This window comes from Mya arenaria, chromosome 11, assembly GCF_026914265.1.
Source record: "Mya arenaria isolate MELC-2E11 chromosome 11, ASM2691426v1".
NCBI classification, from domain to species: domain Eukaryota; kingdom Metazoa; phylum Mollusca; class Bivalvia; order Myida; family Myidae; genus Mya; species Mya arenaria.
Window position 1 is genome coordinate 6,093,692 of NC_069132.1, and position 24,117 is coordinate 6,117,808.

At 35.1% G+C, this 24,117-nt stretch overlaps 1 protein-coding gene across 2 annotated transcripts; it reads right to left on the minus strand.

Moving 5' to 3' along the window:
* Positions 1-1,325: 1,325 nt before the first annotated feature.
* LOC128207929 (uncharacterized) lies at positions 1,326-23,922 on the minus strand. 2 transcript variants are annotated; one of them, XM_052911138.1, is made up of 9 exons: positions 23,860-23,922; positions 17,442-17,614; positions 15,998-16,259; positions 14,782-14,847; positions 10,720-11,424; positions 8,213-8,370; positions 5,524-5,659; positions 4,958-5,103; positions 1,326-4,555 (listed from the first exon to the last, which is right to left on the minus strand). In XM_052911138.1, the coding sequence occupies exons 1-9, from the start codon at positions 23,882-23,884 to the stop codon at positions 3,950-3,952; spliced, it is 2,277 nt and encodes a 758-aa protein (XP_052767098.1). In that variant the 5' UTR covers positions 23,885-23,922; the 3' UTR covers positions 1,326-3,949. The 2 variants fall into 2 exon arrangements, with proteins under 2 accessions (XP_052767098.1, XP_052767097.1); XM_052911137.1 differs by having other exon boundaries at positions 10,720-11,427.
* Positions 23,923-24,117: the final 195 nt, after the last annotated feature.

Consider the following 24,117-nt stretch of genomic DNA (forward strand, 5'->3'; position numbering starts at 1 on the left):
AGTCAAGACAGATCGCCTTATTAACTCGAAAAGTTATTTCAAAATTTGTACAATTGCACTTTGTTCTCTCTCTATCTCTCTTTTTCTCATCCTATCCAATCATGCCTTTAAAGATTCTTCAAAATTGGTAGGATGGTTGACCAAGACCAGCAGACGAAACCCTTGAACACAAATAGCTTATCTGATTGACAACTAGAGTATGTTTGGGCCTACCATCCTCAAATTTGTAGGTTGTCCTCTTGACCTGCAGATGACCCCTAATGATTTTGAGGTCATCAGGTTTCAGTTGTGGTGACCATGATATAAAAAGCTTGTCCAATTGATGAGAAGAAAAGACCTAACCTATAGTTCTCGAAGTTAGTGGGAAGGTTAGTCAGGACCTTTAGATCCCTATTATAGACCTTATTGATGTCTAGTTCAAAGTCACCAGAAAGACTACAGTAAAACATTTTTCAAAACAGTTGTATTGAAAATATGGAATGTCACATTGATGAATGCCGCATAAGTGCCATCGTGTTCAACTGAATATGCAGTTACTGAATACCTCTACAGTTATGTTGTTGGTATTGCATGCGACACATTGCCTTTACGTAAAACACAATCTTGGGTCAATTTTTCTTTAATCTCTGGGTGTCAAATTTAAAGCCCGGTCACAACCAACTAATCTCTATCTGCATATATGCAGCATTCCATTATGGTTAACCCAAGTGACCTTGACCTTTGATGCAGGGAAGTGGGTCTTGCATGCAAATATTAGTCCTTATGTATCGAGCGCATGAGTCAAGTCCCTCACTGCATGGCAAAGTTACAGCCTAGACACAGAAAATCAGACAGACAGTAACAGGGGTATACGATTACAATTATCAATACTGTAATGGTTTTGTACCATTGTGTTACTATTATAAACATGTTGATTACCACTTTCATTAACCATTAAGTAGCTATCTGTAGAACTTGAATTGCCCATCCTCTTAATTTATTCATCCATTTAACTTATTCAATACTGTCAAAACACATACATGTTTAACTCATGAAGATTCTAGAAGAGCATTTAGAACTGGTCAATTACCATAACTACTATCCTCTAACTTGGAAGGGATGTTGGTCATAACCTTAAATTACACTACGGACATTTAATTCAAAATGACTAATTAGCAGCCACAAGGGGCCATATACGTTTTACAAACATCTCTTGTTAACTCTGAATTTAATGTATATTGTGTGCATGTATGGCATTGGACTTTTAAATAAGTGTGACCATATGATAACAACATTGCAACAGGCAATACATAAAATAGCTAAACCGTAATGATAACACACAATGCACAATTATACACTTTATTCAAGTTATATGAATATTTGTAATGATAGCAGTACTTAGTTCATTAATGTTCATGCTATAATTCTCTTAACAAGTATCGGTCAAACACAAAAATAATCTACATTTAAAGGCCTCATTGTTTTATAAACACAAGTTCATATTGTGCAATAGTTCATGCTCCATGCTAAAATAATTATTTTTTGGAAAAAGAACCCAGAAAAATTGTTGACAGAAACTTTTTTTAAGTAATACATGTCAAATCTTCTACTTTAAAACATCTTTCAGAATGTAGCTAAAAAATACACAAGATTCTAGGCAATTGAGCACTTATTTACCATTCAAATTCAACAAATGTAGACCAGTCATGAATAATTAAACAGAGATTATACAATCCTTTTTGATAACTACATTTATTTCGAAAACATTTTTCTTGTAGACTTATGTATAAACATAATCTTCAAATTATCATTACATGAACAGTCTGCTCAAGACACCATGTAACGCAGGAATAATTGGACTGCTTGGAAAAAAGGTGATAAATTGTTAGTATGCAGTACTTTTGTAGTGCTGTCATCTTTACTTAGACTTATCTTATTGTAAACACCTGTTGATGTTGCATGTATTTGGAATGTTTAAAACAATAAAAAGGATTATTAGATGGTCCATAGAAGTTTATTTTTGTGCAATAATTTGAAAAAAAGCACTTGAATAGAGCAATATTTTTTCATCTTTGAAATTTGATTATACATGTATTGATATATATATACATGATGGACATCACAATCTGTCTTCAAAATTCAAACGTTCTGTTTACATCATGAACAATATTACAATAACAATGGCAAATATTTACACTACATATATCAATACAAATGATACTAGATTTGACAATTGGTGTATTTAAATCAACAGGCCCCAATATCTGAAGAGTTTTCTCCCTTAGCACAGTTTTAAGCTCAGCACAACATTAAGTTAGGTTCAGTTTTTTAGATTAATAAAGACAGGAAAGAACACTTTTAATGTTCGTTATAAATGATGCTCACATACAAAAGAAAAATATCAATATCTTTAAATTAAAAAATAAATTGATCAAAATAGGTTGATTTAGTGTTAAAATGTGTTGTTTTTATGAAAGTTTGGCAAAGCCTATATTGATCTATCTTAATTTTCAAACATGTATAAAGCTATGGAGAAATCATAAACCGCATCAGATTCATTGCCTGCTTAGTGTTTATGTTTAAAATAAATTAAAGTTTTGTATGGAAAACTTAAATATACTTATAATGAAGCTCAGACTATGGATGACATTATCATTGGAAGTTGAGGCAACGGTGTTTAACACTGGCTGCACAGTAGTCTGTTGAGCAACCTACTCGCAAATGTTTGGAGTCCAAGTCAAAAACAAGGAATTCAGCCTTTTTATATGAAATTCAATGTTAAAGAAGAACTGAAGTATTACTTTTTAAAGCTACAGGTATATTGTTTCAAATCAAAATTATTGAGTTTAGATTTGAATGAAGATTCCAGAAACTGGCAAGAATAATAATATATTTGAAATAGCATTTGTAATTACTGTTTTTCTTTGGTTACACTAGTTTGATGGGCTGCCAACCTAAACAAAAGAAGGAGTCCTGTTCTAAATTAAGGATTCAGACTATCTTTAGTGTCAAACCCTTAATTGTCATGTCCGTTTGTAATAGATTAATTGAGATTTTGTGAACATCAAAATCTGCCGCTGCATGTTTGCAATTATTTCTATACTGTTTATGTAAAATTGTATTTTTTTCCTTTTTTAATAAGCATTGTTTAAAATGTTAGACCTTCAAAGTATGATAAATATTATTGAACATAATTGGGCCATTAAGTATGTTTTCCTGTCTTTAAAGGAAACTTTTCAAAAAATCATGATTAAACTATTTTGTGTTATGTAAAAACAGTTTAAAGCAAATATTTAAGCAAATATAAAATGAAACAAGTTTAATCAACAAGCTTTTTTTGTTTTGAGAAACTGGGTCCAGAAATTAGATCAGATCTAAGAAATAATGTCCAAGATAAAAGTAGCTCATTGCATACTTGAATTACAAAAGTAATGTTTGCAGGCCAGCTGCTGGTTTGCAAAAAATCTAACTGCAAATAAATGCAACATTTAACGGAAATTATCAATAAATTCATATATGAGGTGTACATCAAAAATGTGTAGCTAACACAAATCAAACAAATCAATCTAAAAAAAATCAACAAGACTTAACAAATTAGATCTGCACCATAGGTTAACAATCACATGTGTATGCAATCTACTTTTTTTACTTCTGACATATTTAGAATAGAAAACAATATGATTTACAAAGTAACCTCCTGATTGTCATTTAAGTATGTTCTTAATTTTACAGCTCTAAACAATGCAAAGTAAATGCCTATCCAGGCAAGACAAATTTACTGCCAACATCAAGCACTATTTCAATTATCATATACATTTCATTCACAAATATAAACAAGTCATGTGAAATTGTCAAAGGAATCCAATGGATGTGTAAAATAATGCCTCTTATTGACAAAACTAAATTTACAAATGTCAATCAACTGTACAAATCAAAACAATGCAACATGCTTGCATGTTATATAATCAAGTCAGCAAGTTTCACTCATAAACATGTGCTGGTTCACAAATATTCTAGATGGCACTGGCTCTGAGCCTGTGAAAGTGTTTATCTGAGCAGCCCCATCCATTCCCTCAACTGGTTCCCGTTTAACCTGCTGGGCCCTACTGATGTCTCCAGGCTCCTCACAGTTCTGGGATAGAGCCTCCAGGATTGTGCTCAATTCCGGATCTGAGTCATTCTCTGCTCCAACCTCTTTTTTGATGTCTGCTTTCAGTTCTTCCAAAATCATCATTCTGTCATCAGCACTGTTATCAACTTTTTTTGACTTTGCCTTTTTCACACTTTCTTTCTGAACACTTTTTTTCTTATTTTCAACTGGTAACGATGGTTCTTTAATAACATGTTCATGTATTTCCTCAGTAGTCTGTCCTTGCTCATCTGGTTGTCGAACATTATATTTCTTAGTCCTAACCTTTTCAAACTCCTCTAAAGACAAGCTGTATATCCCGGTTGCTGTCAGCACTTTGCCATGACGAGTCCTCAGATGCCGCTTGTATGTGTTTCTGGTCTTGAACTTCTGCCAGCAGTCAGTACATGAAAATGGTGTCTCGCCTGTATGTCTTCGAAGGTGCTCCTACAAAGAAGAAAGAAACAGTGTATTTTATTATACATATACACATAAAGCAAGATATTTTATTCAGACTTTATCACATACAATTGTATTTCACACTCAAAAAGTTCTAAACCATTTTCATCTACAACCAAACATACATCTTTCATGTAGGTTTTTTAAGTTACAGAATAGCATAAACTAAACAATAGAGCTCAGAACGATATTCTATTGCACATGCTATAGAGCATACTGAATCAGAAAAGTGCTACTACAGGAGACTGACACATAGGAAAAGCTTTCCTGGAATAACTTATACAATGATCTTCAGATCTTATCAGATTCAATTCATACAACTTTCTTTTAAAGCAGATAACGTCTTAAAAAACCTAAAGTGTTTATTATATTATGAACATCTGTTGTTACCTTGAAGTGGCTTGGATGCCTGAACTTCCTGCCACAGTCCTTGCAAGTGAAGCGACTCTGGTTGTTGTGTATAAGCATGTGGTAGTTGAGACTGTGTTGCCGGGTGAATGTTGTGTTACAGATCAGGCACACAAATGGCTTGAAACCTAGAACATAGCATACAACTGAAGAGTAAACAGATCTCTCAAGTTTGGTAAACTAATGTGCACTAGTCTAAAGGCTTTAAACACTACCCGGTTATCAAATGATTTACATTTTGTTCAAATTTTCTTTTGTTTACTGAAGACAAAAGTGTTAGCAAATCCCACTAAAACTGTCTGAAGTTTACCAATGATATAACATCTTAATATACCAATTAAAGGCAAAGCCCTTACATTGATTTTTATATCATTCTGTATTAAAATCACTATTTCAGTCTGCAGCATTCATGAGAAGGTTTTCTTATTCTGACCTTACAGAAATCCGTAACCTCTTTCGCAAAGGAATACTAGTTCTTTTTCTACTAGTAGACATACTGGCATGACCAGCAAAGGAATATTGGTATCTTTTTCTACTAGTTAACATACCAGCATGACTACGGTAATGATACAGGAGTGTAGCAGCTGCTGTGAACGTCTTATCCATGCAGATCTTACAGCGTAAAGCTATGTTCTCGCCCTTCTTTCGCCCACGTAGCTCTCTAATGTACTTCATCGCTAAAGCCTATGGAAAATACATTTGTTAATAAACATGTACTTACAAGTAACAAGTTATTACATTATCAGTCATTAAAATTAGACTTTTGACCAAATTTGGTGATGATTGGACAAAAGGCCTCTTACATTAATAATCAGACAAGACTGGTTTTAGGTAATACCTATCATTAAAAGGCGGTCATTCTATAGCAACTCGAGCATATATGGCATGTTAACAAACTTGCCTCAGATATTATGCCCATACACATTCTGACTAAATTTGTTGATGATTGGACAGCTGCTTAAGATATTGATCAGGAGAGACCTATTTGAGGTAATTTCTATAATAAAGGGTGATAACTCTATATGGACTTACAGTTACATAATTAAATTATATAAATAACCGTCTGAAAAGTTCTGTACTGGTTGAATATAAACACATCAATTTGTTTAGTTGGACTCAAGATGTATTAAAATACTTAAGAAACTAAATACCATAACATAACTATCAAGTTGCCTTTTTAATTTTGATGAATGATAGATCTCAAATTAGTAAATATTCACCTGTTTGTTCTTACTTTTCTTTTAAATATACATCACATTTAACCCTTTACTTCATGTAAACCTAAGCCATTTCAGGCTGCCAGTGTATGGCTTATCAGTTCATATCAGTACCCCTACTTCATAGGAGATTATTGATATTATTGGAATTTTAACCCTCATGTATTACAAACCTATTTTCTTAGTATTTCTTTTGGTTTAATCAATAAGTCATCAATGTAAAGTTTATAGAGAATTAAATTTCCAATCCAGTCATATAAATTTTATTTTGTTATCTAAATTATTTACGCATGATATTCATAAATAAACAGAAAAATATGTCAAATTTGATGAAAATTAATTTTTATTACACTTTTATTTATCAAACATAACACAAAATATTATATAAACAACATATTTTTATAATTCATTTAATGCAACCTGAATTGAAACAAAGATGGACAGAATTAAAAAATAATTCACAACAAAGAAGCACGGTATATTTATATATATGAAACAGAAGAAAAAAAAAAGTTGATCAAAAGTCACAGTACGTATAACTTTCGGTTATTAAACAATACAATGAACAGATAAAGTTATTATTCAACTACTAAATGAGGCCTGCATGTTGTTGTTTTCTAAATTTATATCGTTTATTGCATGTCCAGGTATTGTCATTTGGGTTTGATTTTAAAAATCCTCATTTCTCGTATCCTTGTGTGCGTGACGCCGAGGTCCGAATTCGCCATCTCGACGTCGTACTCAAACTAATTTTAATCGAAGCCAGAATGTTCCGATTCGTCAGACAAACACTGAAATATAAATGACATTATTCAGGAATGTTGTTTTAAACTGAAGTTAACAAGGGCAGAAATTAGCTCTACATTGCATTCTTGTGTATTCGAAAACACGTGTTTCAACAGCTGATCGATGTTAAATTGGGTCATGTCAAAGTTTAACAATAGGGATAGTCATTGTTTTAGAACACATTTGTACTTACTTTCAATTTGTAGAAGCAGATGCGCATTTTTATGACCGGATTAGCGAAACAGAAGTGACACATATGTCCCATATAATGATTTATGGCCTTTGTTTATACAAGCCAGATGATTTTTTGTTTATCCAACATGGCCGACATTTTGACACGTTTTCGAACCATGACCTGTGACGTAAGGCGCGTGATCAATAAAATATAGTTGTATTATTGGTAGTTAATTATAACTTGCAGTATTCTGTAAATTTCCACGAGGAAAACGAGAAAGGAATGCCCACAAACCTGCGCAGTCAACGTTTTACGCATCTTTGATACCATTGACCTTATTTCGCGATTTTCCGAAATTCTTTAAATAGTAACATAGTGTTTTTTTTAGTGCATTATATTTATCGATGTTTATACTTCATGAATATGAATTTATAGCGAATAAACAAGCATCAGGTATGAAAATAAATGCCCCTACATTGCGAATACGTAGGATTACGTATCTATGAAGCTATGGATAAAACGTTAAGATCCGTATCTATGAAGCTATGGATAGATAAGTAAAATTGCGTATCTATGAAGTAAAGGGTTAACTTGAAACATTAAAATAAACATTACAAATAAACTCATTCAACAACTGGTTATGGTATGCTCTGCCAAAAAAAAGGAACAAGAAAATACATAACAACTAAATGAACTTCAGTCCTAAAACATATAACCATACTTATATCCCAATTCATCCTGCCCTGTAAGACATATATTGGAATATTAATCTACAATTATATTCGAAGTCTAAATGTTTGTCCAAATTAAGAACTTTAAATCAAACAAGGTACAGTGCTACAGATGTGTAGTAGCATATATATATCTGTTTCAAACTGAGTAGAACTGGAAATTTAATAGAATATACGCAAACATTGTTAGTTTAATAAAACAAGCGATGCACTTTGAACTATTAACCACTCATTATTTAACATCATTAAACATCAATGCAGATTCCCCAATAGTCAAATGATTCTGAAATGCATGAATTTCAGTTATTTAGTATACTTCGGTACATACCGGTTCCCATCCGAGATTACCCTCCCTGCCCTCTCGTGAAAGAGGGTTAAACTTTGGCCCCTTAAGCACATCATCACTCATGTCCTCCATGTCGACAATATCAAAGCCCAGGCGACCCTTCTTAGCAAGCCCACTCTTAGGCATTGGTGGGTAAGGCTCTGTATGTAAAGAAAAAATACAGGCAATGTACAATTACAATCTTAATGAACAATAATAGATCATGTAAACCAAATGTATTGACCTACAATACAACTACTTTTGCAAACAGCATTATAGTAAAATTCAAAACTTTCAACAAGTTGATATCTAGAACACGAGTGCTGCTGAGCAAACCCAAATGCTTTTTCTATGCTTCTTATATTAAAACAAGGGGCAGAACTCAAACATTTCATTTAAATAACAACAGATTTAGAGTATGGCAAAGGTTAAGGTTATTGCACACCAACAACAACAATCACCAACGATGACACAAAAGCCTCACTATTTTTCTTAAAAAAACAAGGCCCTGTATCGCTTACCTGATCCAGATTTGAACTTGGCCTAGAGCTAATCAATATAAACATTCTGACTAAGTTTTATGAACATACAGTCATAAATGTGACCTCTAGAGTGCTAACAAGCTTTTCCTATGATTTGACCTAATGACCTAGTTTTTGACCACACATGACCCAGATTTAAACTTCGACTAAGAGATTATCAACATCAGTCTGTACGAAAGTCATGATCACATTGCAGGACACGAGGTCCTGCAATACAGTCTAGATTGCAGGACCGGACCAGTTTTTGCAGGACCAAACATTTTATGTACATTTTTGAGAAAGTCAGGGCTTTCAACAGTGTCTAAACCCAATGGTCAATGACTCTTAAAATCTGATTTTCAAGAGTCAAAATCAGATCTTCAAGTGTCATTGTCCGTGTTTTTCTAAATACATGGTCTTCTTAATTATAGTTTTCATCTGTCGTATGATGGCATTGCAAGGTACATGATTATCTATAAAAAACTAATACATATATACATTTTTTAAACTGATATAGACATGGTTTAAAAAACTAATACAAAATATATTTAAGCATTGTTGTTTTTTAAACCATCGTACTAAGTGAAAAAGCAGAAGGTATCCGTTAATTTGCATAATGGGCGGAGTTATCACATCATTGAGTTTGGGTGCTGCTAATTAACATGGAAACCGATTAGATTCCAGATGGATAATCAGTTTTCATCGTGGATGTTAATTGCTCTTGACTTAAATTGATAAAAAGACATTTAAATCATGTCTTGCAAATGATTAATAATACAAATTTATGATGCTTCATTTACGATTTTGAATGTGTCAAAACCCGGGGAGCTCAGGTCGATAAACGCCCTGATTAAGTTGGTTTGATAAAGTAAACATAGGTTAGTTAATAAAATTAACAAGATACACATATTTATTAAATCATTTTGCCCCAAAAATTATTGAAGGACAAGGGGGCCTACAATATAGCTGTGATTGTACAGACTGCAATATAAACATTCTGACCAACTTTCATGAAGAAACATTTATAAATGGGACCTCTAGATTGTTAACAAGCTTTTCCTTAAATTTGACCTGGTGAATTAGTTTTTGACCCCACATGACCAAGATTCAAATTTGACTTCGAGATTATTAATATAAAAATTCTGACCAACTTTCATGAAGACACAGTCTTAAATGTGACCTCTAGAGTGTAAACAAGCTTTTCCTTAAATTTGACCTAGTGACCTAGTTTTTGACCGCACATGACCCAGATTCGAACTTGGCCTAGAGCTAATCAATATAAACATTCTGACTAACTTTCATGAACATACAGTCATAAATGTGACCTCTAGAGTGTTAACAAGCTTTTCCTATGATTTGACCGAATGACCTAGTTTTTGACCGCACATTACCCAAATTTAAACTTGACCTAGAGATTATTAATATAAACATTCCGACCAACTTTCATGAAGAAACATTTATAAATGTAACCTTTAGATTGTTAACAAGCTTTTCCTTAAATTTGACCTAGTAACCTAGTTTTTAACCGCACATGACCAAGATTCGAACTTGGCCTAAAGCTAATCAATATATACATTCTGACTAAGTTTCAAGAAAATACAGTCATAAATGTGACCTCTCGAGTGCTAACAAGCTTTTCCTACGATTTGACCTGGTGACCTAGTTTTTGACCGCACATGACCCAGATTCGAACTTGACCTAGAGATTATTAATATTAACATTCTGACCAAGTTTCCTGAAGATACAGTCATAAATGTGACCTCTAGAGTGCTAACAAGCTTTTCCTATAATTTGACCTGGTGACCTAGTTTTTAACCCCAGATGACCCAATATCCAACTCGTCCAAGATTTGATTGAGGGTAACATTCTGACCAAGTTCCATTAATTGTTGACGACGGACGACGGACACAGGGCGATCACAATTGCTAAAAAAGACAAGCTGAAATAAAGATATCTTTATTCGTACCTGCATGAACGAAATAAACTTACTTTCCCCGTGGCTGAGATTGACATCTTGTGTGAAGTAAGTTTTATTAAATGTAATTGGAACCCCGGACTGAATGACAATCTTTTCGGATTTTTCATCGTCAGACTCAATATCAATAATTTCCTCCCTGCTCACCATAGGGACATTCTCATCAGGGGACCGGTGTCGCAGGAAGAGTATTGGAGTCGGCTTCTTGCCTTTATTAACAGCATCTGGCAACAGTGTGATTGACTTTGAAACAAATGGATAATCATAAATAGACCAAGCTTTTTCCCTTCTTTCATCATCTATATCTGCATATTCAAGAACTTTCAACTTGTTAATGACTTCCAGACTGTTAATTCGCTTCCCTAACACTGTTGTATAGCAATGGTCTTTCAGCTCTGGATGATTCAGATAGTCCACATCCATCACATCTATGTCCTCTTCCGGAATATTTTCTTCTTCCTCCTTCCCCTGTTCTGGACTTGGCACTTTAGCATTCACCATTCCTAAGTTCTTCAAAATATCTTTTGAAACAAAATGGTCTTTTAACTTTTTTTTCATAGGAATAAAACCAATGGATGAAACAGCTGTTTCATCTTTTTCAAGATTATTCACATAATTTTCTTTGAGTTTTTTTAACTTTTCAGAACGTGGAACTGTGATCATGAAGCTTTCTGGTGCCTGTTTACCACTTTTCTTTTGCGTAGTCTTTTTTGTAACCTCTTCTGAAACAAGTTAAAGGGCAAGGTCAGGTGATTATACAATGCTAGGTTTTAAGTACATATTTTTGTAATAATTGCCAGAAAGCTAGTTTATTGATAAAATGAGAATATTTTAACATAAGGTATATTGTCATAGTGTTTTAGCTAATGTGGAATGGAAGGGTTGTCCGCCCTGCCCTTTTTTACCCCGCCCCATTGCCCCTTTTTTCATTGGTCATTGTCGTTGTCTTTTTATCCGTCACAGATCAGCGCATGCTAAAGCACATGACCGTAATCACTGCAGGTTTGATTAACAATAATTCAAGCTTACCAGGGTGCTAAATGCTGTTCACTGTGACAATTATTCCTGGGCCCCCTTGCGTGAGACATGAAAGTTGAACCCCTAAATGTCGACCTTTGATACCATTACAAACTATATAATTGACACACATTTCATAAATTGGTTCGTAGGTCTTTTCTATGAAGCGGAAAAAAATAACATAGCAATGCTGACAGTTTTTAGCAGACTGTTAATCTGTAAATCAGACAGTATTTGGAAACTGTTCCAGAAATCAAAACATCGCAATTAGCCATTTATAATCGGTAATCTCCTTATCCTATAATTGGGTCATCTATCATCCAATAATCGAAACATCGCCAGAAGGCAGATGTGAACTGATCAGAATGTACATAAAGAAGACACTGGTCAAACAATAAAAGTTGTTAAAATGTGATAGAAAAAGCAAACAAATAATAAACAAGAGATGTTTGTCAAACATTATGCCCCCCCCCCCCCCCCTGAGCGCCATGTTGTCAGGGTTATATGGACAATTGAATGAAATATGCATGGACCGAAATGACAGCTGATTTGTCACTGACATTGGATGCCGTTGAGGCAGATTTAAGATTATGACCATTCAAAGTGTGAGGATAGAGTGTGTTATGACCATGACCTTTGACTCTATGACCTCAAAATCCATAGGAGTCATCAGCTGGTCACCAAAAATCTAAATGTCAAGTTTGAGGGCCAAAGGTGCAGGCATTGACAAGTTATCACACAGACAAGCTTTTTTTGTTCAAGATCACCTTGACCTTTGACCCAATGACCCCTAAAATCATAAGGGGTCATCTACAGGTCAGACACAACTCCAAGTCAGGTTTGAGTGCCATGGGTGCAGGCATTGTCGAGTTATCACTCATTTTCGCATTCAAGGTCACTGTGAACTTGACCTTTGACCCAATGACTCCTAAAATCAATAAGGGTCATCTCCTGGTCAGGCCCAACTTCCATGTCAAGATTGATGATCATAAGTTCAGGCATTGTTGAGATATCACTGGGAGAAGATATGTTATCTTTTTTGCGTTAAAGGTTACAGTGACCTTGACCTTGGCCCGATGACCCTCAAAGTCAAGAGGGTTCATCTACTGGTCAGGCCCAACCTTCATGTCAAGTTTAATGACCATAGGACCAGGAATTGTTTGCTTTCAAAATCACTGTGATCTTGACCTTTGACCCCTAAAAGCAAAGGGGGTCATCTACTGGTCAGACCCAACCTCCAAGTCAAGATTGAGGGCCATGGGTGCAGGCATTGTCGAGTTATCACTCGGACATCCTTTTACCATTTAAGGTCACTGTGACCTTGACCTTTGGACCGATGACACCCAAAAACAATAGGGGTCATCTACTGGTTGGGTCAGTGGGTCAGGCCCAACCTCCAAGTCAAGTTTGAGGGCCATGGGTGCAGACATTGTCGGGTTATCACTCCGACAAACTTTTACCATTCAAGATCACTGTGACCTTGACCTTTGGCCCGATGACCCCAACCTCCAAGTCAAGTATGAGGGCCATGGGTGCAGGCATTGTCGAGTTATCACTCGGACAACCTTTTACCATTCAAGGTCACTGTGACCTTGACCTTTGGCTCAATGATCCCCAAAAACAAAAGGGGTCATCTACTGGTCAGGCCCAACTTCCATATCAAGTTTGATGACCATAGGTCTAGGCATTGTTGAGTTATCACTCGGACAAGCTTTAAAATTATTTTACCATTAAAGGTCACTGTGACCTTGACCTTTGACCTGATGAGCCCTAAAATCAATAAGGGTCATCTACTTGTTAGGCCCAACCTTCATGTCAAGTTTAATGACCATACGTCCAGGAATTGTTGAGTTATCACTCAGACAAGGTTTGGTCTACCAACAGACCAACCGACCGACCGAGCTTCCGACCGACATGTGCAAAGCAATATACCCCTCTTCTTTGAAGGGGGGAGATTTAGAATGTCATTTTGTTTTATAATGTCAGCATATTAAAAATGATTAAAACCAAGGCAAGTAAATAACAGCAAAGCTGAATGTGACATTCGTACCCAATCCTGATTGCACCAAAGTTAGCTTCGCCCCATGCACTTAAATGTTTTTAACAGCTGATATATAAGGCCATTCGGATTGTTTCAAAATATTCAAATGTCTTTGTTAAAAAAGTATTTTCATTTTAAATGCTTTTTATGGATATACTATGTAACATTGCAAATAGGAGACTCTAGACAAGTACACTTTTGCTAGGCCAAATAAACACCATTTTTTATGAACATCCATCTAGTAAAAGCAATCAAAGTAAATGCGAATTTTAAGTTTTGTGGTATGGCACAGTATTTGAATTAAGTTTTACGATAAGTAACACTTCTTAAAGTCTCCCCACTTCTTCCTAATTTGACTGGAGGGAGAAGTGACTTCTCCCCCAAAAAATCAGCCTCGTGAGAGCCATGGTGACAACAACCTGCGATGGTTAAAAACTGCCTCAAGTGAAAATGAACAAGGATTTAGTAAGAAGAATTAAGAGTATTCTGAAGGGATATTACTACAATGTGTGCATGAACATGCCATAAAGTGAACTGATAAGGTACCAGTCATTGAAATCAGACTTGTGGATGAACAAGCACACTGCCCCTTTTATGGCCAACCTGCCGTTTTTAATTTCTGGCTAAAACACTGTCAATTTAAATATAACAGGAACCACTGTAACTTATGGTGTACACTTTTACCAAGTTCTTCTTTGTCTTAAATCATGAATGGTTCTGTCAATTATGGTGTACACTTTGCCAAGTTCTCTTAGTCTTCAATCATTAATGCTCTTGCCAAGAGCTATAAACCAAAACACAAGTTAATAATTCAAGCATTACATAACCTGGTATAATACATATATACAGTCATCGGAATTAAGACTTCTTAACAAAATAAAAGCCTCTGAAGGCATTTTACAAGTGCTTGTGCTAATTCAACCACCCCATATATGTTTTCAAGTTGGTCGATTTAAAAAATATTTTTAGATAATTATTAAAGAATCCCTAACTGAAACTAAATATCTGATTAACAAACCTTTGCATAGTCTTTTGTGTCTTGCTTGAACCGGCTCAGCATAAAACTTTGGTTGACCCAGCATCTCTGGAAATTAACAATTCCAGTAATGACGTCATTTAGCCAACTTCCTTTTATTTAAAGTTACATGTAACTTGGTATTCAATATGTCTACAGCTGCACTTACATGTCTCACTATTGAGATACCTTTAAAAGTAAAACTGAAGAGTGGGACAATACCCAGTTGCACATACCAATCCCATTTCCATTGGGCAAGCCTAACCAGCTATTCAGTATGTATATTTATTACCATCCATTAATTGTGCTAGCTTTCATAGCAATGCTACAGTGTCCACCTGCAGTGGGGTTGATTCTCACCAAATGCACATATATATCAATTTTTGCAGTTCGTAATGTACATGTACCTTCTACAATTTTATGAGTATCAATATTGATTTTTTTATAAGCCATCTTTGAAAATTTATCCTTACTGACTAAATTCTAATGTCCCATTATTTTAGACAATTTTGGCACCATTTCACTTTTTATTTACTTCTCAACAAGATCAATTAACTATTTAAGAAATATAACACACCACTAAGGGTCATTTGACATTATATGGATCGGCCAGTCAGCCACCGAAGGTGTATATGGACCGAGGCGATAGCCGAGGTCCATTCACCTTCGGGGGCTGACTGACCAGTCCTTATAATGCCATATGGTCCAAAGTGGTGTGTTATATTTCTTATATTATACTGAACACTTTTCAATACAATTCAATATTTTTAAAGCGATTTAAATGTGATTTATTGAACAAAGCTAATAATGTTTACTTGCGCCAAGATTTCGCCGTAGTGAAAATCGCAAGCCGTACTTACCAATTGTATGACGTCAGCACCATATTGTATTTTTGGCGAGGTCTGGACCGGCCAAAAATTTAATATGAACCGCTGACGTCATAAAAATAGATTTTCATCAAAATACAGTGACATACGGACCGATCAAGTTAAAATATACAAAGAAGGGAAAAATTTATGTGAAGTATAATATTTTAAATTCTTCAATTTGTTATTAATTCCAAAGAATTAAAACAAAACAGGCAAGGCAGAAAATGCACAAGAAATTTTTAGTTGTAAAAATGCAAAATCTGACATGGAATATTATATATATGTATATATATATATATTTTGTCCTTTTGTCTTATCATGTACAAATAGCAGTTCTACAATCAGTTTACCTTCTCTTTCAAGCTCACTCAGGTGTTGATACAAATGCTTCTTCACCTCATTTTTGGCTTTCATGTCACTGCCATAGCTGGTAAATTCTTTGATGCATTGCTTTGGCATAAGCATGCATCTAAAGGTGAATGTTCGAGAATACTCATTTTCTGATGTGTCAGTAAACAAATTCACAATAGTCTTCTCTGTCAAGCCCTGGATCTGTCCCAAAGACAATAAGGGCACTCGTTTCGAATTTTTCTTATAAGCAGGAACATTTGCCTGAAAAAAAATCACAACATCTGAAAAAGAGAAAAGGGGGTGGGGGGGGGGGGGGGGGGGGGGTTATACTCTTAAATGTTTGACCGAACACCACAGACTGAGGTGACATAAGTGCTGCATGAAGCTTTTTTCAGCCCTGATGTCAAAAGGCCTCAAAACCAATTTCAGGCCTAACATAATGTTACAAGACAAAAATCTTCACTAGAATGATGTCGGCAAACAAGGGGCTAAAAGAAATATGAATTTACTAAAAGCAGTAGGGCTGTAACGATTCATCGATGCATCGTGAAATCGCGACTCGGTACCCGACGATATACTGTATCGTATCGCATTGTAAAAAATCGTGTGTGTCGCGTATCGTTTGATTCGTTATTTCGCATTAAGATTTGTATGCTTAAAACACTTTCCAAACATATTTGCATGATCCGGTCAATTTGTTAACTTTCATTTTTTACTGTCAACACAGCGAAAGCCACTTCAGCCGCATTTTCGCAAACAGCAGGTAGAGCTAGCAAAATACGTTACAACTTATCTACACCATGTTTATTTTTCAAACTAAAATGAAAAATGAAAATAAAATTATTAAAAAATGTGCAATTTAATTTTCTTTTTTAAATTTGAATGACAAAGATATGAAACAAAAAAGGAATCTGCAAACTAGCTGAAGTGGCTTTCGCTGTTTTGACAGTTTTCAGTTGTCTAAAAAGTCAAGATTGGCGGAAGGAAATACTATCAGTAGTAAAGAGAATCCCTATAGAAATGCGCCGGCAAAATACAAGTCCAAAGCTTGGGAGAACTTTTTGGTTTTGCAAAGTCAGACAATAAACTAGTTATTTGTAAATTGTGTCTGGCCGAATTAAGATATAATGGAAACACTACAAACATGACCACGCATCTTCGCCGATGCAAAATAATTAAAAACATTAAAAATATAGTTTTGGTAAGGATATGCCCAACAATTTACAAAATAGGCAAATATTTAAGTCCTACATAAAAAATTTTTTATATAAACTATATATATATCGTGATGTATCGTGAATCGCGTACTCCGTATCGTGATACGCATCGCATCGTGAGTTGAGAGACGATACACAGCCCTAAAAAGCAGTAGAATCTTAATTTCCTGTTACAAATAAAAATCTTGCAAAAAAAACAAAACTTTATTTAACTTAAATCATTCACCTGTAATACTGATGGCGAAACTGTCTCTGATGATCTAGGCTCCTGTTTGAGTGTTTCAGTTGCAACATGAGCGAGAACATCTAATGATATAATAGGTGGTATAGGTGGATTTTCTTCATATTCATTAAGACGTCTTTTGGACCTGAGGCGCTCACTCCTCTTTGGACTTGAACCTGAAACATCCATCAAAATAATCATGTGGCAAAATATTGCTTCATGTACATGAGAGGCCAGAAAAATTAATGCCAGCAGTTTTTAAAAATGTATTTTGGTCCAATTAGGTCTTGCACAGTTTCAGCCGACACAGATACTGGTGTAGATCTTAAGATCTGTGAGCCAGGTATTTAGTTAGTATTCGACAAACAAGTTACAAAATTGAATATGAATTGGTTTTTGATCACATTTTCAATATGCGAAAAATTCCTCACTTACTCTTGTAACTAAACAGAAAAGGGCATATTTCAAGTTTGTCACATCACATTTTATGTTTATGGATATGCATTGAGATGTGTTAATGTGTTAAAAAAGGGGGGAAATTGGACTGGATTGACTATTTCGTTTCATGAATAAGGCGTAAAAAAAAAAATTGTGTTTCCGGTTACCCGGCCGTGTCTGTTCCGCGCCCGCCGACCGTAATTTTTTATCCTACCCAAATATTCCTCAATGTCGTCAGACACTTTAAACGTGTATTTTATTCATCCTGGAAAAATCGATAGAGCGTCTGAGCGCACTGAGTAGGAGTAAGCAGGCGACAGATAATGGCGTCTGCTATTCTGTCACTCAACAAAAAGAAATGTCCCCATTACGAGGGCATTCGATGCTTAAGAAGTGTAAACCAAAGCCACCAAATAGGGCAGATTTGGCGAGAGTACCACCCCATTGGAAAGATCGTCAAAGCACTCGGCATGACGAAAAGGTAAAATAAAAACTGTACTGGTCGGCGTTCCAGTGGCGGCTGTTGGCATTCTATATGTAAACGAATTATTTTTTCATGATATTTTATGCGGCAATTCTGAACTTCTGTACGTTTTTCTGCAAAACAAAAACAAAAACCTAACAAAAACCGAGTTGTTATTGACAAGAAAAATGCCAACGGCCGCAACTGGTACGCGGATCTCACTGGTCGCCGACCAGTAGACATCATTTGAAATTCAGTTGACAGCTGGATTTTTTTTTATGACATGCACCAGAAAGAAAAACTTAATAGATGTGTGACACAGAGGTGAGTGTTTTTATGTATCATCTATCGAATAGAGAGGGGGAGGGGTTTTCATTAGGATAAATGAACCACCTATCCCCACCCCCTCACAAAACTTCTGCCTTATCCCCAACTTTCAATTGGTCTGTTTAAAAAAAAAAGAGAAAAACACTTAAATATAGGGAGACCCATGCCCAATTTTTTTTTAGGTGAGAACTTGTGTTTTTTTCTGCTGTAATTTTCAGAGAAGTAGAATCTATATACATACTTTAACATATTGGTTTCCTAAATCCATGCTGTTATTTCTTTAATGCTTAATGCATGGCAAACAGTGTAGACCCATTTTTAACGTCTATTCTGTTTTTAGCTAGGCAGAATTTTATTTTCTACCCCTGGAAATTAGAAGGACCTGATCAAATGTAATTGAGAGATATTCATTGGTTTAGATTTTCAATGCAATAAGTGTTTTCTCATGACACAGCTTTATATATAAATATATTCTGCTCAGGAACTTATGAGTATCAATGTGCATTGTATTTTTAAGAGACTTGAAAAATACCACAGTTATTTTCATGGAAAAATGTATGTTCCACAAATATTTTAAAAGTCCACAATTGGTTCAATATATGGATGTCAATGTTATGATCGTTTTTCAGGGCGAGGCTGAAATGGAGCTAGAAGAATCTTTATTGTTTTTTAAATGTATGAAAGCAACACATACCCTTTTTGTTTGAATTAATAACATATACTTGTGTTGGAATTGTGAAGTGTGAAATACTGTGCACAGCCTTATCAAGTAACTGGAGTTAGGGCTATATATCTTTGACAAAGCTGCATGAAAGCTAAATGTATATTTTACTGACTCTACATTTAATCCTTTAATAATAATATTTAACATTAAAAACACAATACAAAACATTCATAATTGGCATTTTATTTTTTCCCATAAAATTCCAATTAATTATTATGAATGTTTTGTATTTAATAATATGGGAAATGGAGCATTTGCTCCTCAGGAGCAAATGCTCAGTTTTCGATAATATTTGCAAGAGTGATCAAAATTAGAATACAATGCATTTTTTTTTAAATGTAGCATACATGGAGTCAAGGGTTGATGGATAAAATAAGCCTTTCTGATTTCACAGTGTTGGTTTATTGATAGTAATAAAGAAACAAAGAAATAAAAATACAAGTTGTTTGTTTTTAATATTGATCTTTTAGCAAGCAAAATGACAGGATAATAGTACTAATTTGGTGTTTCCACAGACGTCCTAACAGAAACTGACAAACATAAACATGTGCAGCATCTTGTTTCCTTTGGTTTGCTGTAATTGGTTGTATGGGTCTTCATTTAAATATTGTACATGTATGGTCCTGAAAGTGCACCAATTAAATTATTATAATGTTATAAAATATTCAAAACATCGAAAAATGGCATCTTTAATGGCATCATATAGTAGTTGTCAAAGATACCAAATATGTGACGGTATAATAAAAAAAAAAAAAAAAAAAAAAAAAAAAGCCTGCCTACCGTCCCTATTTTTTTTTATCATGTAACCTGAAACACACATTTTTTTTTTGGCCTAAAGCTCCTCTCATCAAGCCAATGTGGGTCCATTAGGTGGTGTAATTGTAAACAGTCGAAAAGAGTTGTGGAAGTCATTTCTGTGATATTTTTCGCAACCATTCGGTAAACATTTATTCTGAAATTGATGGATTATATAAACGGAAGTAAATAAAATAATTTATAGTTGTGCTACATGTATGTTGTAGAACAAATTATTTCTGGATTAGTAGATAAAGGTATGTTTTTTCAATATTAGTTTGATTAGTCCAAATTTTTACGATTTTTGATATGGCAAATCCTTCACGTACAAATTGTTTTCTACCAAAAGCAGGGGTGTAGAAATGTTTTGAAGTAGCAGGGAAGATCCCAAAAGTAGGCGGGGGGGGGGGGGGGGGGGGGTTAGTCTGGGTGTCCTTCCCCAGTTAGGGTCAAGGGGCCAATGCCCCTTGTGGGATTGAATTTAAGCCCTTTTTAACCAAAATTTCTAGTGTTGAACTGTACTGATGCATGTTTATTTTGTAACAAGGAAACAGGGAAACTTCTGTACTTGAATATGATACTGAATCTGAGAACTACCCCACTGATCTGAGTTTTACCCCACCCCCATCCCCGACCCCACCTCCGACCAGTGAGGGCCAACTAATAAACCAAATAACTGTCAAATTCAGATTCAGGATACTATTATAACATTCCAGACCCCATGCCTTGCCATTTGCTAGCAATTCCCTCCTAATTGTATGTGTACCTTCTTCTCTACCACTTATATACTTTCAGCCACTGAATCTCTGTGATCCTCTGAAAATTAAACATCTAACTTCATTTTCTGTGGTTCTAGATATCTCACCTACAGCTAGCTAATTCCGTTTTAATAACAACCAAAAGAAATATCTGGACACTTTGTGACGTTTATTAAAAGCGTACGAAATTTCGCCAAAGGTACATGTAAAATTCATCAAAATAATGGATTATTTTTAGCAGTGACATCACCGCAAGCTTGTTTCATTTTGTTACAACATCCGGATAACACGCGTATACAAAAAGGAATGTTGCGTAAATGGTAATAGGACTAACAGAAGGACAGACACGCTCATGTTGCAAACTTACTACGCTTTTTGGTGTCTGGAAAAAAAATATTCTTTTTTTCACCCTCCATTGCTTCGCTAATCATAAACTTCAAAACATCCCCATGGAGGATGCGACTAATGAGGTCATGTATCGAGCCAATGTTATTGTATTCGAAACGCTGGGAAACCCAAACCTAGAACTTGAAAACATCCCAGAGGGGGATGCGACTAATGATGTCACGAATCGAGCTAATGGTGCATTGTAGTCCGAACGCGCGGAAACCAAAATAAACAATACCATCAATCAGGGTTTTAAACTTATGTAAACATAAAAACATGACAAAAAATAACAGATTTTATTTTTGATGATGCGGGGATAAATAGCCAGGTGAAGATGCTTAAGTAACCGGGTTATTTTACCGGCTTCCGGCCCATATCTAGACCCCTGAAAAGTGGGTAGTTATTCCGATCGGGAATTCGGGTTAAAGCATATTGCGTCCATAAAATATCATAAAAACAAAAAAATATGACTAGATAATGCTATCTTATATTAGTTCCGTACACATAAAATAAATATCAGACGAAAATTTACGAGTTTGATGTATTTTTCTTCATTTCATTCTGTCAGAACATAACGATATATACATGAAGGGCACATGCAAGGCTGCAGTTCACAGTTATAGCAGAGTTATTACCAGGGCTCGACATTAACCACTGCCCGATTGCCCGGGGCAAGTTAATTTTGCAGACGGGCAGTAGTTTTTAGAATCTACCTGCCCGATCGGGCAGTAACAAAAAAACTTGTCATAGTGGCGACATTTCGGGTAAAAAATAGTAGTCCGTACTCTCCTTCTTGGAGAGTATTTATCAAACCGAAACTAATGCACTCATTGGTTGTTGACTCGAAAAATCGGGTCAAACGGAGCTCCTCTGACATTTTCATTCGAAACTACGATGGCGAAGACTGCCGAATATTTTCCGATAGAGCTCGAGTAATTCCGTCTAGATCCGTTGGCCAATCGCATGAGCTGCACCAAATCCATATAGCTAGCATTCCAGTTAATGCCCTCAAAATGTACACAAATGGTGTTTTGACAGTCGACACTGTCAAGTTTTTTTAATGTTTCAAACGAAAAAAGGCCAAGTCATCCGAAAAAAAGACCAGCTATGAAAATAAACCAAAACGACGCTGGGTCGAGTCTTGGGGGAACAATTTTCCTGGACTCAGACACAGCGATTTTTGGCTATTTTTCAGACTGCTCCAATTTTCGGATGCTCGGTTTTTGGAACTTTACGATTTCACTTTACATTGCGATAAATTGTAATTTACTTCTAAATAAATGTAAGATTACAAGGCTAAGATAATAAGAGGTTGACTGTTCGTTCTTATAATTCAATTTTATTTCATCCTTAATAATTTGAATGTATGTGCTATTAGCTACAAATTTCATGACAACTGATTTATTTCAAATACAGCAAGCCCTGATGTGCTTGCCTGAATGGATTTTTTACTCGCCCAATTTTTTTGGGCTCATTTTGTTGTTATATGGAAATGGGTTTTGATGTGAAGTATAACAACAAAATTAGCCCAAAAAAATTGGGCAAGTAAAAAATCCATTCGGGCAAGTGAAAATGGCTAGGTGGTTGCCGGAACGGCAACCAAGTATTAGAATAAGCGTCAAGCCCTGATTACGATTGTATTTAAAAAGGTCTATTACGATTGAGTTGAGTTGTTTCACTTAGCATTATTGTTGTCTGTGTCATTCAAGTTTCATTTTATTGGAAAGGTAAATCATGGGTTTTAATGAATTTAATGCTTGTTTTGTGCAAAATAGCTTTGCACAAACATGTTTAGACGTTAGGGATTGGAAGAATCCCGTATAACATGTCTATATTTTAGACTATAGTTTGGTTTGCCGAATTCTGTGTTAAAACAAAATGCTTTCTACCGTATACGTCTTGGAATGGCTGGTTTCTTTACTTCTGTATTTCATATACCACTATCAGGTTCACATTTATATTTTGCATTATTAATTATTTGTTGTGTAAGAGACCATGAACAATGACTTGAGCATTGTCACAACACATTTTTTGTCAACAATACGTAATATTTCCAACTTTGTTCAATTTTAAGTTAACTATATAAATTAACACAATAAGATTCTACTAAGTTGACTTTTGATTCACAACAAAAATGAAACTACATAAACTGAGCGTCTGCAATGTGTAGCAGATGACACCCGCCATATTGAAAATTCGTCTGTCGTTTATAGCTTGTAAACATCGAAGATTTTTTAAAAAATATAACAACTTACAATTGATTTTTTTTTGTTAAACATGTGAAATAGTTCACAAAGATTTGAAAGAAATGCATTTATGTTCTTACAATAAATTTAAAGTGCAATGATTCTACTTTATTTAGCTTCGACATTCAAAAACATGAAAAATGCAGCCGATGCCACACAAAGTTTTCGAGGACTGCTTTTGACACCTAAGCGTTGTCAGTGAGCTTATCAAATGCAACCTAAGAAAGAAAATGGTTCGGACATTTGACAAATATGAAATTAGTGCAATGTTAGAGGTTACAACCTTCTATTTCTTGTTTTGAAGACATGTTTTCATTGTCAACTCGTCTGCTATGGCGCAGATAAAGCCTCGTTATAAACCGAACTGCTTTTCTGCGCATGCGCCGTACATTACAGTACCCAAATGTTCTTGGTTATATACCACTATTTCTTTTCACAATACATTAGTGGTGTGTCAGCTCTGTGATTTTTACATTCATTCTTAAAGGAACAATCCAACCCCTGGTTATAACACACACATAGCGAGACATACATTAATGTG

Excerpts from the sequence above, each read along its gene's own strand:
- LOC128207929 (XM_052911137.1), bottom strand. The coding sequence starts at position 23,884 with ATGTCTTCAAAACAAGAAATAGAAG. Across the intron at positions 16,260-17,441 it reads TTTCGCCATCAGTATTACAG|GCAAATGTTCCTGCTTATAA; the intron begins GTGAATGATTTA and ends ATTTTTTTTCAG. Across the intron at positions 4,556-4,957 it reads GGCATCCAAGCCACTTCAAG|GAGCACCTTCGAAGACATAC; the intron begins GTAACAACAGAT and ends TCTTCTTTGTAG.